At 37.0% G+C, this 17777-nt stretch overlaps 1 protein-coding gene across 4 annotated transcripts in view; it reads left to right on the top strand.

The window, feature by feature from the left end:
- The window catches only part of PPP2R5E (protein phosphatase 2 regulatory subunit B'epsilon), a 170757-nt gene extending 157226 nt beyond the window's left edge, over window positions 1-13531 (top strand). For 3 of the 4 annotated variants that reach the window (XM_007986919.3, XM_007986918.3, XM_007986921.3), the window contains 3 exons: window positions 1015-1142; window positions 3424-3525; window positions 8785-13531. In XM_007986919.3, coding sequence (XP_007985110.1) covers window positions 1015-1142; window positions 3424-3525; window positions 8785-8884 — 330 coding nt within the window. In that variant the 3' untranslated portion in view covers window positions 8885-13531. The remainder of the gene's footprint in view (window positions 1-1014; window positions 1143-3423; window positions 3526-8784) is intronic. The other variant, XM_007986920.3, reaches the window with a different exon arrangement.
- The last annotated feature ends 4246 nt before the right edge of the window (window positions 13532-17777 follow it).

Below are 17777 nucleotides of genomic sequence, written 5' to 3'. Positions count from 1 at the left end.
GACAACTGTGGGTGTTCCTCAGTAGCTGTGACTGAATGCTAACTATATGCTGGGCACTGGGTTCGATCTAAGTGTGTGTGATGAAAAACGTGAGCCAGGAAAGGGGACCAGTAAGATGTGCCAAAGTGATGTCAGGAAAGTGTGGAATCAGATGACCTGGCAGAATTAGAGAAGAATATAAACAAACAGGAAAACTTCTTTTCCTTCCCTAAGTTGATGAACCACTTGAACCACTCTGGATTTTTTTTTTGGGTAGGAGGGGAAGACAGGGTCTTGCTCTGTCACCCAAGCTGGAGTTCAGTGGCATGATCTTGGCTCACTGCAACCTCTGCCTCCTAGGCTCAAGCAATCCTCCCACCTCAGCCTCCCAAGTAGGTGGGACTATAGGCACATGCCACCAATCCTGGCTAATTTTTGTGTTTTTGTAGAGGCAAGGTCTCCCCATGTTGCCCAGGCTGGTCTCAGACTCTTGGGCTTAAGCGATCTGCCTACCTCGGCCTCCCAAAGTGCTGGGATTACAGGCGTGAGCCACCGTGCCTGGCCCACTTTGGAATTTTCTAAGACATTTAAAATCCGCAAACATTTAAAATGTGGGCTGGGCATGGTGGCTCACGCCTGTAATCCCAACACTTTGGGAGGATGAAGTGGGCGGATCACAAGGTCAGGAGATCGAGACCATCCTGGCCAACATGGTGAAATCCCATCTCTACTAAAAATACAAAAATTAGCTAGGCTTAGTGGCGCGTGCCTGTTGTCCCAGCTACTCGGGAGGCTGAGGCAGGAGAATCGCTTGAACCCAAGAGGCGGAGGTTGCAGTGAGCTGAGATCATGCCACTAGTGAGACTCCATCTCAAAAAAAAAAAAAAAAACAAAAAAAAAACGTGATTAATATTTAATTTTAATGGAATGATTTAAAAATGGCCTTTTAAAAATCTTTTGTTTGGAAATATTTATAAGTTTGTTTTATCTTTGTCTTTTTCTCTCTCTCAACGTTTTATTTTTCTTTTCCCAAAGGTGGCAGAAAGAGCACTCTATTATTGGAATAATGAATACATCATGAGTTTGATAGAAGAAAACTCTAACGTCATCCTTCCCATCATGTTTTCCAGCCTATATAGGATTTCAAAAGAACATTGGAATCCGTAGGTTTTCAGTTTCTTTCCTCTGTTCTCTTCGTCCCTTCCTCTCTTTCTTTCCCTTCAGCCTTATTATATGCCAGATGCTGTCCTTGTTGCTGAAGACGTATGTGAAAAGATAAAATCCTTACCTTCTGGGGATTCACTGACTGGAGAAAATAAACAGATACTTTAACAAAATACCAGTCAAAGTATCTGTTTACTAGACAGTCTTCTTGATCTGTCTGTGAAGGTGGCAGATCTTTTGGGGAGGCACTGCAGCTGAGAGGAGAGGTGTGTAGATACTGACGGCATGGCCATGCTTAGACTGAATCTGAAAGGAATTTGGCAGGTGGACGGCATGGGGAGAGCCCTTTCAGACGGTGGGTCCATCCATCATATTAAAAGTCACAAAGATGTCAAAAGCACCTGGAGGGCTGAGGCACAAAGTCTTTTGGGGAAGGTGCTAGAGGATGTGGCTAGAAAAGATTGTGGGACTCGTGTGAACCTTCACCAAGTAGATGATGAGAAAGTACTGAAGGGTTGTAAGTGGGGAAGTGGTCTGACTAGGTTTGCGTTTTAGTGTGATCCGTTTCTTAACAGCTAACTCAGTTGCTATATGTATCTCTGGGAAAGGTAGAAGTTTAAAATAATCAAGGAGAAGTTTAACATCCAGCCCGATGAAAGTTAAAGCATTCTGAATTTGAATGCCTTTACATTTTTCTCTGTGGAATAGAAGGAAAATTTAATGTGGCATTTAAATATTGGTAGATACAATTCAGTATATTAATAATATGTTTATCTTTAAACATTTTGCATGTAATTATAATATGTCACATTTCTCATTTTTCAAATTTGCCGAATTTTATTAATAGAACTTGTAAAAATAAGGAGCTGGTAACAGTTAAGTCCCTTTATACAGATAGTCCCTTGAGGACGTTCTAGCAAGTGTCTGTAACTACTCAGTATACTATATTTGGTGCTTTCCCATCACTGCCCTTGGAAGGAAGGTCATTCTGGAACCTTAACAGAAAAGAACTTAAATTTTCCTTTTAATGGCACAAGGCAGAAGCTACACAGCAAGTGTACTTTCTTGTAAATGTTTTGGAAACATCAGACTCATGGTTTATTTAATATATGGCTAATTTTTACCAATGCCTTTTTCAGTGATATTAGGAGCATGTTTGTTGCAAAACGGAAGCAACGGATATTTTTGCAAAAGGAAAAGCTATTTAGACTCTAGTCTGAAGCTATCAAGCCCATCAGAACCTTGTCCTCACATTGCCTAAGTATGGGCTACCATTTTGGCTGTTTAGCTGTTTAGTGTCCCATAGCTAATAGCAACCATCCCAGCTTGCCAATTATCTTATCAGCATATATTTTGGGTCAGCAGGACTGGTGCAGATCACAGCTAGACAAATAACTCATGTTGAACCACCCAACCTACATGGGGGCTTGATTTCATTTCTTTGGATAAGAATTATATATATATACACACACACACATACACACACACATATACACACACACACACACACATATTTATATATAACATTCGTTTCTATGGAAGTAGCTTCTGATTTTGATGAATTATGTGTTATTTAGAAAATAGAATTCTATGCAAATTCAGGTGTCTAAGGTTAGTGCTGCCACAGATCCTTATTTTAGGGTGAAGTTGCTTTACTATTATACTTACCTTTTTATTAAATGAAATTATCAAATGCCCACAGGCAGCTCTATTCTGGGTGCCAATAATTAGAAGGGCAGGCCAGGCACTGTGGCTCACGCCTATAATCCCAGCACTTTGAGAGGCCGAGGTGGGCAGATCATCTGAGGTCGGGAGTTCGAGACCAGCCTGACCAACATGGAGAACCCTCGTCTCTACTAAAAATACAGAATTAGCTGGGCATGGTGGCTCGCGCCTATAATCTGAGCTGCCTGGGAGACTGAGGCAGGAGAATTGCTTGAACCCAGGAGGTGGAGGTTGTGGTGAGCCAAGATGGTGCCATTGTACTCCATCCTGGGCAACAAGAGCGAAACTCCATCACAAAGAAGAAAAAAAAAATTAGAAGGGCAAAATTAGATTTTTTTTTCAAGTTCTACCACCCCTCAGAAAATTATCTTGCCTTGAAATCTCTTAATGTGGAAGTGAACTGTAGGTCATTCTCAGTTGTTCCAACTAAAAAGGGATACAGACAACCTGCGGCGCGAGAAACCATTCAGACAAAAGTTGTGCTTTTGCTTTCTTCATTCAGTATCCCATTTTATAAGACTAACTAACATGTTCCCTTTCTTCTGTGCTTTCCAGGGCTATTGTGGCGTTGGTGTACAATGTGTTGAAGGCATTTATGGAAATGAACAGCACCATGTTTGACGAGCTGACAGCCACATACAAGTCAGATCGTCAGCGGTAACTTTTTAAAGCTTTTTTGTCAGCTGTGCATAAAACTATTGAGTTTTTTCCTTGCTCTTTGCTGAAGTTGCCTAATTGTACCCCAAATCTTAAGCAGCACAGTTTTGTTTATAGTCATGCATTGCTTAACAACCAGTATATGTTCTGAGAAATGCATCCTTAGGCAGTTGTATTGTGTGAACATCATAAGTGTATAGTAATTACACAAACCTAGATGGTATAGCCTACTGTGACACACCTGAGCTATATGGTATTGTCTGTTCTTCCTAGGCTACAATCCTGTACAGTGTGTTACCATGGTGTATACCGTAGCCAATTGTAACACAGATCACTAGGCAGTAGGACTTTTTCAACCCTGTTAAAATTTTATGGGACCACCGTGGTATATGTGGTCTGTATTGACCGAAATGTTGTTATTTGGCACATGACTGTATTTATAGATTCATTTTTGCACCCTTATTAACTGTGTCTTTATTACTGTGCCACTGAGTAACAAAGCTTTGTGACACTGTCATTTTGATAAAGCCTGCTTTCCTCCCTTTCTTTAATAATAGTTTAGTTCTGCCTCAGGGTTAAGAGCCCAGCATATAACTGGTATTTTAGGTTCACTTAAAGGGACCATCAGGTAGTTTTCTATCTGGGATTCACTCCCACTCTGAACTTACTTGAAGTGTAATTGGGCAGATCTTGTACTTCACTCCAATAGCAGGGGGAATGAGGCACCATTTTTCTAGCTCTTGGGCCCAGGACTTACTAGAACCCAACAAGTTTATTACAATTTAAAGAACAGTGAAAAGAACATGAAGGTTAATAGTCTGGTATTAACCAGAAATGTTTGAGACCATATGGGAGAACCAAAACAGTGGAACCCTTTACAATACATGCTTATGGCTTACTAAAGCCTTTCTTGGTTTCATTTAGAGGATTCTTCAGTTTTGTTATATCTTGTCCAATGTGTTCTACTTTCCAAGAGATGTACTTGGGGAGATTATAGAACTCTAGAGAGCTCTTAGTAGTTGAGCCTCTGGTTTGACTTTGATCACCCATAAGCAGGTGTCAGCTTTGTATATCCTAAAACTGTGGACCTCAGAGGACCCAGAGGTGTATACGATTGTTCATACCCAGGGTCTTGCTGAACCTCTCTGGTTCCCATGGTGCTTTGTCTCATTTTTAGTCTGTCACTTGCATTTTATTGATAAAAAAGAGCAATGAGGGGAATGGTTTGATGGCAGAGGGACCATTGCAATGATTTTCTTTTTTAAGTTACCAGGGATGTGGTTTATGAAAACCAACTTAATTATGGAATATGGTGAGTATTTAGCTGAGAATCTCACAAGCGGCTCAGATTTTGTACCCAGAATATTGGGATTAATATCAATTATGTGATATGTTATTCCACACGTACAGTTTAAACAACTTTTAATTCACTATATTAGCAATTGTTGCAAATTATAAATTCATAATAACCCTCCTTGCCCCAAACTTAAAATCTTTAAAGGATGTTACTTAAAAAACAGGCCAAGGGTACATTTTAATATTGTGGTGTACCATTAAAGGTGCATTGTGCATAACATCTTCTCTTTTAGAGCAACTGAAAACTCATTATTATTATCCTAGTTGAACCAGGATTAAATTTGTAGAATCTCATCAAGAATATTGAAGAACTTGGCTGGGCACAGTGGCTCACACCAGTAATCCCAGCACTTTGGGAGGCTGAGGCGGGTGGATCACGAGGTCAGGAGATGGAGACCATTCTAGCTAACACGGTGAAACCCTGTCTCTACTAAAAATACAAAAAATTAGCTGGGTGTGGTGGCAGGCACCTGTAGTCTCAGCTACTCGGGAGGCTGAGGCAGGAGAATGGCGTGAACCTGGAAGGCGGAGCTTGCAGTGAGCCGAGATTGTACCACTGCCCTCCAGCCTGGGTGACAGAGCAAGACTGTGTCTCAAAAAAAAAAAAAGAAAAAATGGGTTTTTAAAAGCAAGGATAATAATTTGTCAAATGAGCAATAGAAGGGTGTACTGACAGATGGAAACATTGGTTTCTCCATAGGTGTGGGAATAGGACAAGAGAATGAAGAAATGTATTTGGTACTATCAGAGAATAACTGAATGGACAGTTTTACTTCAGGATGGCGAGAAGTTAATGGTTTCAGTTCAGATCAAATTTTGAAATATTACAAATCTGAAAATGGTGGGTGGAATAAGTAGTTAACACTGTTAGATACATATGCCAACATCAGTGCTATGTAAAATTGAAATTAGAAGAGAATTTGACAATATCCCCTGCATGACAGTGTGGTTAAGTGTTAAAATTTCCACCTACAGGGAGAGAGAAAAGTGGGAAAGATTGGGGGTGACAATAACTATATCAGCAATATTTAGAATTTTTAAAGATAAAGTTGTCAGTGTGAAAGCTGTGTTATGTGATATGCTTAGTTATGTGATAACTAAGCATAATGCTCAGTTGGAAGAAAAGGCCCACAGGATAAATTGCATTGATTGCCATAAATCTCTTGATCAAAAACACAAAACACTTTGGTAACAAGATGATGAATGTTTTAATGATGTCAACACTTAATTAACCCATTTATGCCTAGTGTTCCATTATTATAACGCTAAGCTTGTGGGAGTTATTTCTATCCCACTGCTCAAGGTCATCGCCAAGTTCTGATTTTTCACAAAAAAATTTTGCAACCTTTGGCATAAATTGGTTAAAACTGCAAATTAGGGCAATGTGAACCTGAAATACATTGAAATGTTTTTTAGTTGAGTAAAATTCCAAGCCCTTGCTTATCATCCCCTTCTCCCTCCAAATAAAAAGGTCATATTCATCAAAAGTCAGCAGGATCTATAGAATTGATTTATATATGCCCAAATTGTGTGCTAATATTTATTTAGTCCTTGTATTATCCCCAGACTGTACTTAGAAACAAAAAGTGATGATTTGCCAAACAGCTTGATTATGTTTAGAACCTGGAATGCACCAGGAGTGGTGGTGCACACCTGTAGTCCCAGCCACTCAGGAGGCTGAGGCAAGAGGATTGTTTGAGCCCAGGTGGTTGAGGCTGCAGTGAGCTATGATTGTGCCACTGCACTTTAGCCTGGGCGACAGAATGAGACCCTGTCTCTAAGAAAAAAAAAAAAGAAGAATCTGGAATCCGTAATGATTAGATTGGAGGATTATCTAATCTTGCCCTTACTGTCCTATAAGTACCATTTTTTCAGGGTCAAAATTAACAAACAGGTAATTATATGAAAACTGTTCTGCCCACTGAAATTTATATTGTGCAGATTTGTATTTGAGATAGCTGAAACTAATTATGGTAAACAAGGCCTAAGTTATGAAAATATTACCTATTAAGTGATATTAATTACCATATGGCTTTAGTAAGCCATATGCATGTATTGTAAAGAGTTCCACTGACTTGTGCTCCCATATGGTCTCAAACATTTCTGGTTAATACCAGACTATTATGGTATTATAATTCAGCATTTCCTCAAGTCTCTGGTGGAGTAAGAATATAAAATTACTTAGGTTTTTCTAGAGTTTTTTGGGAGTTGGAGGGGATGAAGATTAATCTCTATTGCTCTATTAATTAAAAGTTATTAATATAACTTTTAAGAAACATTGGTTATAATGTTTTAGAAAATGAGGCGTTGGAATTACATACAAATTTCACTCAACCCATGTGGATTTCCCTGAGTAGAAATTGTACTGTGGCTGAAGTTTTCATCCTTGCTGCGTGAGGTAGTGCATGGATTATATCCCCATGCCTGAGATCATGGAGCCCCCATTTTCAGGAATTATCTGAATTCCTGGATTTATGAATGTTAATCTAGGTCTGCCTTTATTTTTTTATTTTTTTATTTTGTTTTTTGTTTTGTTTTGTTTGAGATGGAGTTTTGCCCTGTCGTCCAGGCTGGCGTGCAGTGGCGTGATCTTGGCTCACTGTAAGCTCCTCCTGCCAGGTTCACGCCATTCTCCTGCCTCAGCCTCCCGAGTAGCTGGGACTACAGGCGCCCGCCACCACGCCCGGCTAAGTTTTTTGTATTTTTAGTAGAGACGGGGTTTCACCGTGTTAGCCAGGATGGTCTCAATCTCCTGACCTCGTGATCTTCCCGCCTCGGCCTCCCAAAGTGCTGGGATTACAGGCATGAGCCACCGCACCAGGCTTTTTTTTTTTTTTTTTTGAGATGGAGTCTCGCTCTGTCACCCAGGCTAGAGTGCAGTGGTGCTATCTCAACTCGCTGTAACCTCTGCCTCCTGGGTTCAAGCAATTCTCCTGCCTCAGCCTCCTGAGTAGCTGAGACTACAAGCACACGCCACAATGCCCAGCTAATTTTTGTATTTTTAGTAGAGACGGGGTCTCACCATTGCTGGCTAGGCTGGTCTCGAAATTCTGACCTCGTGATCCACGTACCTCGGCCTCCCAAAGTGTTAGGATTACAGGCATGAGCCACTGTGCCCAGCCTGGGTCTGCTTTTTATTGGTCCACTGCAACATGGAAAAACCAGAGACAGTGCAGTGAATTATTTTTAATAAATGTGAATGCATTTAACTTACAATATAGTCTTACATTCCTGCATCATGTACTTCTTACTTGGTTGATGTTAAAAAATCCTTTTTTTGTAAAAATGTGGTAATTTTAAAATATCCTTGGCAAAATAAAGTTTGTCGATTCTTACTTGGACATCCAATTTTTGGGGGAAATTTTACCAAACAGTGAAATCCCAAAGTCTGAAAATCACTAAGTTTAAAATCAGTGAAATTGATATTGAACCCAATTTGAAGGCTTGATGCATTAAAATTTAATACATAATAATATCAACCAAGTTCTTTTCAGATCATTAAAAGTGAAATCACAAGTTTTCAGTTTCTTCTAAACTGCTGAAGAATTTAAATGTACATGAGGTAGGAAAAATAGATATGAATAAAGGAGCAGATATATTTTCTTGACCTACTATATTCTCTGTGTTAGTGTCATCTCCAGCATCCTTTTTGATAAACTATTTGGAGATAAACAAGAATTAAGATTTTTACTAAGCTGCAAGTGAAAATCACTAATATGCCCTTAATTTTACAATAACTGATGCATATAAGTCATTCCCATTTTTGTTTCTTAGTAGTTTTAAAGTTAATTTTCTGAATTAAGCTAAGTATAAAGGGGTGTCAAGGTGAAATTGTAAAATATTCATTGTTGCATAATCTCATTAAACCTCAGCTGTTTACATTGTATTGTATTTCTTCCTCAGTGAGAAAAAGAAAGAAAAGGAGCGTGAAGAATTGTGGAAAAAATTGGAGGATCTGGAGTTAAAGAGAGGTCTTAGACGTGATGGAATAATTCCAACTTAACAAAAACAATGACAACGACATTACTAACCTGTGGAGTCACACATTTATGTAGTAGAAGATGGAGCAACAGTTTTCTGTATTGTGCAACTTTACAGTAGATTTCACATTTGTTTCATTATTACAACAGCACTGTATATACCTGTCTCTAAGTAAAGGAAAAAACAAAATAAGGACTTCAATCCAAAGTTTGGACAGTAGATGGACTTCTCAGAACTTTGCAAACATAATCATTGTTCTAACCCTCTTTTAAAAAAAAAATCGGTCTTCAAAGATCTGTTGATGAAATTGCTATGTTAAAATTCCATTATTGGGAGTTCCTTATTTATCACTAGCAGAGAGTATGATACAATTTTCAAATGTGAACAATCTTAAATTTAGCTTGTCTTTCTGCTAAGCTGTTAAATGTATTTATAGTAAAGGAAGAAAAAAAGACTGTCATTTCCTTATAAGTTTGTATAACAACCTCCTCTGGATAACTTGACTGTAATTTGACATCTTTTTCTTTTGCACATCTTCCTGAGTTGAATGTCCATGTGGAATGGGGTCATGAATTATAAAAGTCCCTGATAAAAGTTCTGTTTACTGGGGTGAACATCTTTCCAGTAAGCAGGTAGTCCTGGTACTCCTTCAGTTTTAAAATTAGGAGTTAAAAGAGAAGAGGTGATAAACATAGTAGGGAAAGGAATATTGGATTCATGCATCAGTTTATGGTGAATCCAAATCAATGTCTTGAATCCTTTGAAAACAGGCACTGGGACATCACAGACTTCAGTACCTGACCAGTATTAGTTGCATATATCATTGAACACACATACCAGAGTTGTTTTAGAAATGCGAGAAAAACATCCTTTTGGACCATTTGAAATAAGAAAGACAAACACTAAACAATACAACCATGAAATTGATCGCCAGGATTGCAAATCTAATTGGGAAAAGAGTTGAGCAAACAGCTTGGACTGTTTGGAGTTGTTGCCTTACTTTTTAATATGTATTTATAAAGTATTCCAGCAAAAGAGGATGTAGCCTCTGGGAAAAAACAAACATGTTACAGTGTTTTTTGTAGATTCTCGTTCTATATCTCATCACAGCGCCAGCCCTGTTTTTAGCCGGAAAGGATTCAGGATAAACATTATTATGCATTCTGAATTGGATGCATATTCCTAACTACTGTATTTGTTACCAAAAGTGGTTCTACAAATGCTACTGAAAAAAATCTGGAAATTCCTAATGTCCTGAGTATTAATAATAAAGTTTAAAAAATGCTTTTATATCAAAGGTGCATCGTGACCAAATTGTTTAAGAAAAAAAAAACAAACAAAATCTAGGGCTGTATTATATATATATATATCTTATTGGCTCTCTGCTTTGTATTTAAATGAAGAATCTTACATCTTGGGTAGGTAAACTGCTGATAAAACTTGTGTACAGTATGTACTTACCTAATGCAGTTGAATTATTATGTACTGAAAGATACGTGTTTGGGGGTTTATTTCCAGGATGCTTTTGCTTGTTATGGACATGGCAGCAGTGAGTTGGTAATCCTAAACCATCACTTCCAGCAGTATTCATGGAATAGAGCTGATTCTGTGTTCATGTGTTGAATTGTGATAGTAGCAAACATGAACATTTGAACTATTGTTGCTCTTAATAGAAATACAATATAAATATGGGCTTGTATATTTTCTTCCTTACATTTAAATATAAAGTAGAATATGCAGTTTTATTATTTTCAAGAAAAAGGAAGAAAAACTGCTGACCTTTCTCCCCCATAAAGTTTTTCAGGACGATCAGGTCACAGTGTGTATGTAACAGTCAGCTAATTATGGATATTGTCATCTGGGTAACTTTGTAAAAAAACAAAAACAAAATTGGCATTGTTAATTCCAAAAAAACCCCCAAAAAACCAGCAGTTAAAAAAAAAAAAAGTCATATGCAACACCAGGCACAACATGGTTTAATGGAATTAATAGTTTTTTTTGTTTTGTTTTTTGTTTTTTTTTTTAAAGAACATTGATGGGGATTCACTGTAAAGTTGGCAGAGGCTGCCAAAGACAAAACAACTGACTTTAAAAATGCTGGAACAAAGTGATAAAAAATAAATTTTTAACAAATCTTCTCCTTTTTAGCCCTTGTCATTTTAGCCCTTTAGTTTCAACTTTGCATTATATTTATTTTTGATAGTATAAACTTTTGTTTGCCATTAATTCATCTTTTTAGGTAGAAGACATTAAAATCACAGGTTTATGAAGAATCTCTGCCCATTGGAATGAAATGCAGTCATTTGAAATGAGAAAGGCCAGGATCCTTTTTTGCACCTTACCCTGTCTTCAAGAGGAAAGGTGAACACTTACAGCTATCCTCCTTGATGTCAATTTTGTATGTTGATCATTCCAAACTGAGAAGAATAAAATTTTAGACATATTTAGAGAATCAATTAAGCTATATGTCTAAAATTGATAGGGCAACTTCTGAGAAGAAACACTGTCTTTTTCTTTTTTAATGGAAAGTGACAATGTGACATAGTCACGTTGTGTGCGGTGACGCAGAGTAACTGAGGTAATCTGACTGTTGCACTATGTGACATATTTCAGGACGTACTTGCTGCATTTGCAGCAGCCCTCTCTCTCCGTCCCTTCCCACAATTCTGCTGTTGCTGCAACTTGAGTTAATTGTGACAAATGCATCTTTGTGTTATATTTTGTTTGCTTCATAATTTCCAGAACTATATATAAATATATTTTTAAAATAGCAAATATTGTAGTTAGCGAGTGATGATCACTCCAACCTTATCCTTACCATATTGGTTTCAGGGATAGGATTAAGAGTGTCTTTGGAAGAGAAAAATACAAACAACCCTGTGGTTTAGAATGATGCTGAGGCCTTAGGCTGTGGGCCTAGAACAACTATGTGAGTGAATTCACCCATCTCATACTTTGAATCAAGCATGCATTCCTTTTTCTCATTGTGCAAGTATCCCCAGTTGTTTTCCTTCAGTGTTGAGTTTTTGTCCTTTTAAATTTTATTGTATTTTGCTCTCCCTAACATTTGACTGTTTTTTATAAAAGAAAAGAAAAAATAATTAAAAAAAAAAGAAATAAATAATACCCTTGATGCCGCTGGATACTCACAAGCAGGGTTATGCTCCTTTATCTTAGGCTTGTTTGCCTAAATGAAAGGGTTTAATTTATTTTGTACCTCCTATGCGTGGGATAGTCCAGGGTGCAGAGCCAGGACTTGCTTGTAATTGCACCTGCTATACTTAAACGTATAGCCCTAGGCTCAATCACACTATGGAAAGAAACAAAAAAAGTATATTTAAAGCTTTAAAAGCTTTTTTATTTTTTTGTGGGGATGAGGGTGGGATGGGAAAGGGATGTATGGATGTTACTGGCATTTTTAAGTGTTTTAGAGTTTTTTGGGGTTTGGGGTGGTTTTTTTTCCTTGTTTTCCTTTTTTCCTTTTAATTGGATGCACTGACCTGGCCCAGGAAATGAAGAGATTCTCTTTTGATGCTATTACCAATGTTATCATAAAGTGACAGTCACCTGTAACAAAAAGGTGGCACCAGACATGATCACTGATGTTTTATTTGCACATCAATATTTTTATTTTTGTATTCTGGCTCAGCTGCTTCTCTGAGTGGAGTTAAGGAATGAGCCACAAAGGATTTTTGTAGTAGGTATATTGGCATTGCATTTTATATTCCTCTATATTTAATTTTTAAAATCTAAAAGAAGGATTGTGCATCTTGAGAGAAAGTTGAGCAAATTGTGATCTAGCGGAATGTTAATTTGTGCTGCTTCTTGTGCACGATAGCAGCAGTAGTATCTCTTGGAAATAAACATCCCATATTATGATGTCTATGAATATAGGTTTCCTTTTCTTCCTTCCCTCCCTCCTTCCCCCACCTTTCTCTTTTTTTTCTCTCTCAGCCTCTCTTTTCCTCCCTCCCTCTTCCCATCCTCTTTCTTTACTTTTTTTGAAATCACTTATTGTAAATAAGTTGTAATCCAAACCTCATGTATCAATGGGGAACTTTCAAATATAAATATTACCAATGCATTTTCTGGTTGTTGTCTGATTTTTGATTGAAATATAATGAGAATGACATGTCTGTTGCTTTTGGTTTGAGGACTTCACTTTAGCTTCATAAATCTTTTGGTATTTTAGTATTTCATTGTTTTAGCAGGAGAGGGCAGCAAAAGTTCATTTTCCCTGTTAGTAATGCTGTGGTTCATGATCGGTTTTAAATTTAGCTGTGTGTGCGTTTTTTTAAACAGCATCTCTTTGTGAGTAGAGGTAAAAATGAAACATTTTTGATATGAAAAGTTGCATATGAAAATTATAGACTGGTTCAACCAGACAGTGAAGACTTCTGATCCACATCAAACGTAAAATGCTACAAAACAATCTTCCACCTCTGGCTAAAACATGCTACTTCCTTTTCAAACACCATAAAATACAAGCTGAGTCTTAAACACTTGGAATTTAAAATGTTTTTCTTTGGAAATGATTTGCTTTCTTCAGAGTGGTAACAGAAACAAAAACGAAGGTGCTCCCCAAAAAGAAATGTAACTTTCCCCTTTCACAGATGTGTGAGAGGTTCTGTACTGTGGGTGCATCATAATAAAGAAGCAGTGAAGAGTTTTCAGGTGCCTGACTGTTTTTGTTTGTTTGTTTCTGAACTCCGTGACCTTTTGAACCATACAAATACTAGATTTGATTGACTTAGCTTTGAGGCAGTGGGGTTGGTATGTTCAGGCTTTCATTTTGAGAAGTCAGTTTATGATTATGAGTATGTAATATTGGGAAATGGTCCAGTATCTATTGCTGTATAACATACTACTACAAAAGTAGTAGCTTAGAAGAACAACAATTTATTCTCATCACAAATCTATAGTTTGGGAAGGACTTAGCGAGAACATCTTGTCTCTGATCCTCGAGTGTCAACCAGGGTGTCACAGGTGGGGCAGGAATCTTCACTTCCAACATGACTCACTTACATGGTTGACAAGTTAGTGCTGACAGTTGGCTTGGAGTTCAGCCAGGGGTCTCAGTTCTTCCTCACAGTACTTTCTTCTTGGGCTTCCTCACAGCATGGCAGCTGGGTTCTAGGAGGCAGGAAGTGAAAACTGCCTCTTCTTTGAGGCCTGGGCTCGGAAACTATCATGGCATCACCTCCATCATATTCTATTGGTCAGGCAGTCACAGAGCCTGCTCAGATTCAAGTGGAGGGGACATAGTCCTCACTGTGAATCAATGAGAAGTGTTTTCAGTAATTTGCAGTTATCTGTAAGCTACCATAGGATAGTTTTTTTTTTTTTTAAGTAAAGTATTTGATTTAGGTGTGATCTACTCCCTTAGCTAATTAAATTACATCAAATTTGGAACCATGTGGAATTAACCAATTTATATTTCATATTAAAATTAATCGGTTTGGAAAGGAAAAGCCCTTGTAAATGTCAGCAATTTTGTATTTTAAAGCATAACCACTTGTAGCACCTGAAGATCAACCTGGTAAGTTAGAAGAAACTTGTAACAAAAAATTTTAGGGTTCAAGAGACTTAAGAGATGATTTTAAGAAAATATCTAATTCTTTGCATAATGTTGCTTCCTGTCTATAAATATTTACAAGAATGGAGGCAAAATAAATGTACAATAAAGATACAGATTTTTATATAAGTAGTATGTCTATTAGTAATGTTTCTATTAGATTAAGTTTACATTATGCTTTTAAATTTTTTTAAGGGAGACCAAAGTATGTGATAGTTAAAGGGGAATTAGTTTGACTTTTTTTTTTAATGATAGTATTGCTTTTTTATTATTAGGCATGTACTTTTTGTGGACCACTGGAAACATGAGTAGATAAACATTTATTGCCTCTCAGCCAAGTGAGAGAACCTCTGGATAGATTCTTAATTTTATTATTTAAAAAAATCAATGAGATTATTAGCCTTATTAAACACATGGGGAAATTGAGACTCACAAATTAAATAATGGGTCCAAATGTACATGATTGATTTGTCTATGATGCATGTTCATACACATTCTCAGAAAGGCAGAATTATTTGCTTTTATGATTGTTTTTTGTGACCTAAGAAACCATTCTTCCCCCGTTTTCCTATCCCAGGCCGAAAAACATTCTCTTACGTTTTTCTGTAAGAGCTTTATAATTTTAGCTTTTATATTGAGGTCTGTGATTCATCTTGGATTATTTTCTTATGTGTAGGTTGTAAAATAGGAATCTAGATGCAGTTTTTCCATGTGGATTCTCAGTTATTGTGGGGCCAGTTGTTGAAAAGTCTCCCAAAGAATGACTTTCTTGTCAAAACGCTACCTTAAAAGTGGGTATCTAAGTCTGAGTTCTCTTTTCTGTTCTAATGGTTGGTATTTTTATCCTTATGCCAGAACCACACTGTCATGATTGCTGTAGCTTTATAATAGTCTTGAATCAAGTTGTCTTTCAGTTTTGTATTTTTCAAAATTGCTCTCAGTATTCTAAGTCCTTTGCATTTCTACATAAAATTTAGAAGCAGCATGTAAAAAAAAAAAAAAAAAAGCCTGGGTGGAAGTATGATTGGGGTTACATGAGGGCTGTGCTCTCATGAATGGATTGATGCCGTTACTGGAGACTGGGGGTGGGTTTGTTATTACAGGGAGTGGGTTCATTGTATTTAATAAAAGGGTGAGTTTGGTTCTCTCTCTCTTCTCCCTCCCTCTCTCTCTCCCTCCCTCCCTCTCCTCTCCTCCCCCTTATACCTCTCCCCATCTTGCCTTCCATCTTGGGATGAAAAGCAGGAAGGTCCTTGCCAGATGCCAGCACCTTGATATTGGACTTCCCAGCCTCCAGAACTGTGAGAAATAAATTTCTTTATAAGTTACCCAGTCTCTGGTATTCTGTTATAACAGCACAAAATATACTAAGACATAATCCATAAACATGGTATTGCTCTTTATTTAGTCTTAATTAAATGTGTTGTTAGCCGTAGATTTTTCCTAGATGCCTTTTATCAGATTGAGGAGGTACCTTTTTATTTCTAGTTTGCTGAGAGTTTTTATCATGAAGAATGTTATTTGTTAAATGCTTTTAAAAGATATTAAAATTATATGATTTTTTTATTGTGCTTAATTGCATTAAATTTCTGGGATAAACTATCTGTGTAGGTTGTAAGATAGGAATATAGATCTCTGTGTGTGTGTGTGTGTGTGTGTGTGTGTGTGTGTATCATTGAACTTAAATCTCTAAATTTGTAATCTTTCATGATATTTGTGGTAAGTTTCTAGTCAAATATTTGAAGAATTATTTTTCATATATTCTCTCTGCCCATTCTTTCTATTGTCTTCTTCTGTGACACTAATTCTTTATTAACTTTTTGGTATTGTACTATAGGTCACAGAGGTACTGTTGATTACAAATTATTTTTAATTGAGATGAAATTCACATAGTAAAAGTTGCCATTTTATAATGTACGATTTATTGGCATTTGATATATTCACAATACTGTGCAACCATCATCATTTCTATCTAGTTCAAAATATTTTCGTCCCCCTAAAAGGAAACACAGTACCCGTGAGGCAGTCACTTCCTATTCTTCCCTCAGCCCCTGGCAACCACTAACTAATCTGCTCTCTGCCTTTATGGATTTACCTATTCTGGATATTTTATATCAATAGAATCGTATAATATGTGACCTTTTGTGTCTGACTTCTTTCACTTAGAATAATATTTTTGAGGTTCATTTATGTTGTAGCATGTATCAGTACTTCATTCTTTTTAATGGCTGAATAACCTGTCATATGGATATACCACATCTTTTTATTCATTTATCAGTTTATGTGCATTTAGGTTATTTTTACTGTATGACTTTTATAAATAGTGCTTCTAGGAACATTCATTTTAAGTTTTTGTTTGAATACCTATTTTTAATTCTTTTGGCTAATTCTTTAATTCTTTTTGGTAATTGTAGAATTGCTGTTTCACTTTTTGAGAAACTGTCAAACTTTTTCACAGCAGCTGCATTATTTTACATTCTTGCTAGCAGAGGGTTCTAATCGCTCCACATCCATGCCAGGACTCGTTTTCTCATTATTGTTGTTGTTGTCATCTTAGTGGGTGTGCCATGTTCTTTCTTAAAGAGTATCTTTTTTTTTCAGTGTTCTTTAAATTAGGTAACTTACTGATTTATCTGTAAGTTCACTGGTTGTTTCCTGTCATCTTTATTTGCTGTTAAACCCATACAGTACTTTTTTTCTTTTAGATATTGCATTTTTTACCTTAGAATTTCTACTTGGTTCATTTTTATAGTTTCTCTTTCTCTGTTGAGATTGCCTATCTCATCATTCACTGTATCTCTTAACATCACTGAGCATAATTAGAATATTTGTCATAAATTTCTTGTTTGCAAATTCCAACATCAGGGTCATCTCAGGATCTGTTTTTAAGTCTTTTTCTTGAGAATTTGTCACGTTTTCCTGTTTTTTCATAGGTCAAGCAATTTTGGATCCTGTCCTGGTTATATTGAATATTATGTTATGGGAACTTTGTATTCTGTAGTATTCCTCTGAAGAATTTTGATTTTTTTGTTTTAGCAAACAATTAACTTGGAAGGACTCAAACTGCCACCTCCTCTGGGGCAGCAGCTGAAGCTCAAATCTCAGTTCAATTATTTTATCCTTCCCTGCAGTTTGTTCCGTGTATGCAAGGGCCAGGTTGGCCATAGATTTGGGCTGAGTTATATGCAGGATTTGGTTTGCTCTTTTCTGAGTCTCTCTTTTGTGGGGTATACCCTCACTCCCAGTGTCTATGGTTGCCCTGAACTCTCTCTTCTGATTCTTCAGACTAGAAAGACAGTTTTTCTGTTGGTGTTCTACCTCACGTAGTGTTGACTCTCAG

The sequence above is a fragment of the Chlorocebus sabaeus genome, chromosome 24, assembly GCF_047675955.1.
Source record: "Chlorocebus sabaeus isolate Y175 chromosome 24, mChlSab1.0.hap1, whole genome shotgun sequence".
Taxonomy (NCBI): domain Eukaryota; kingdom Metazoa; phylum Chordata; class Mammalia; order Primates; family Cercopithecidae; genus Chlorocebus; species Chlorocebus sabaeus.
This window is presented reverse-complemented; position numbering and strand designations above follow the sequence as displayed.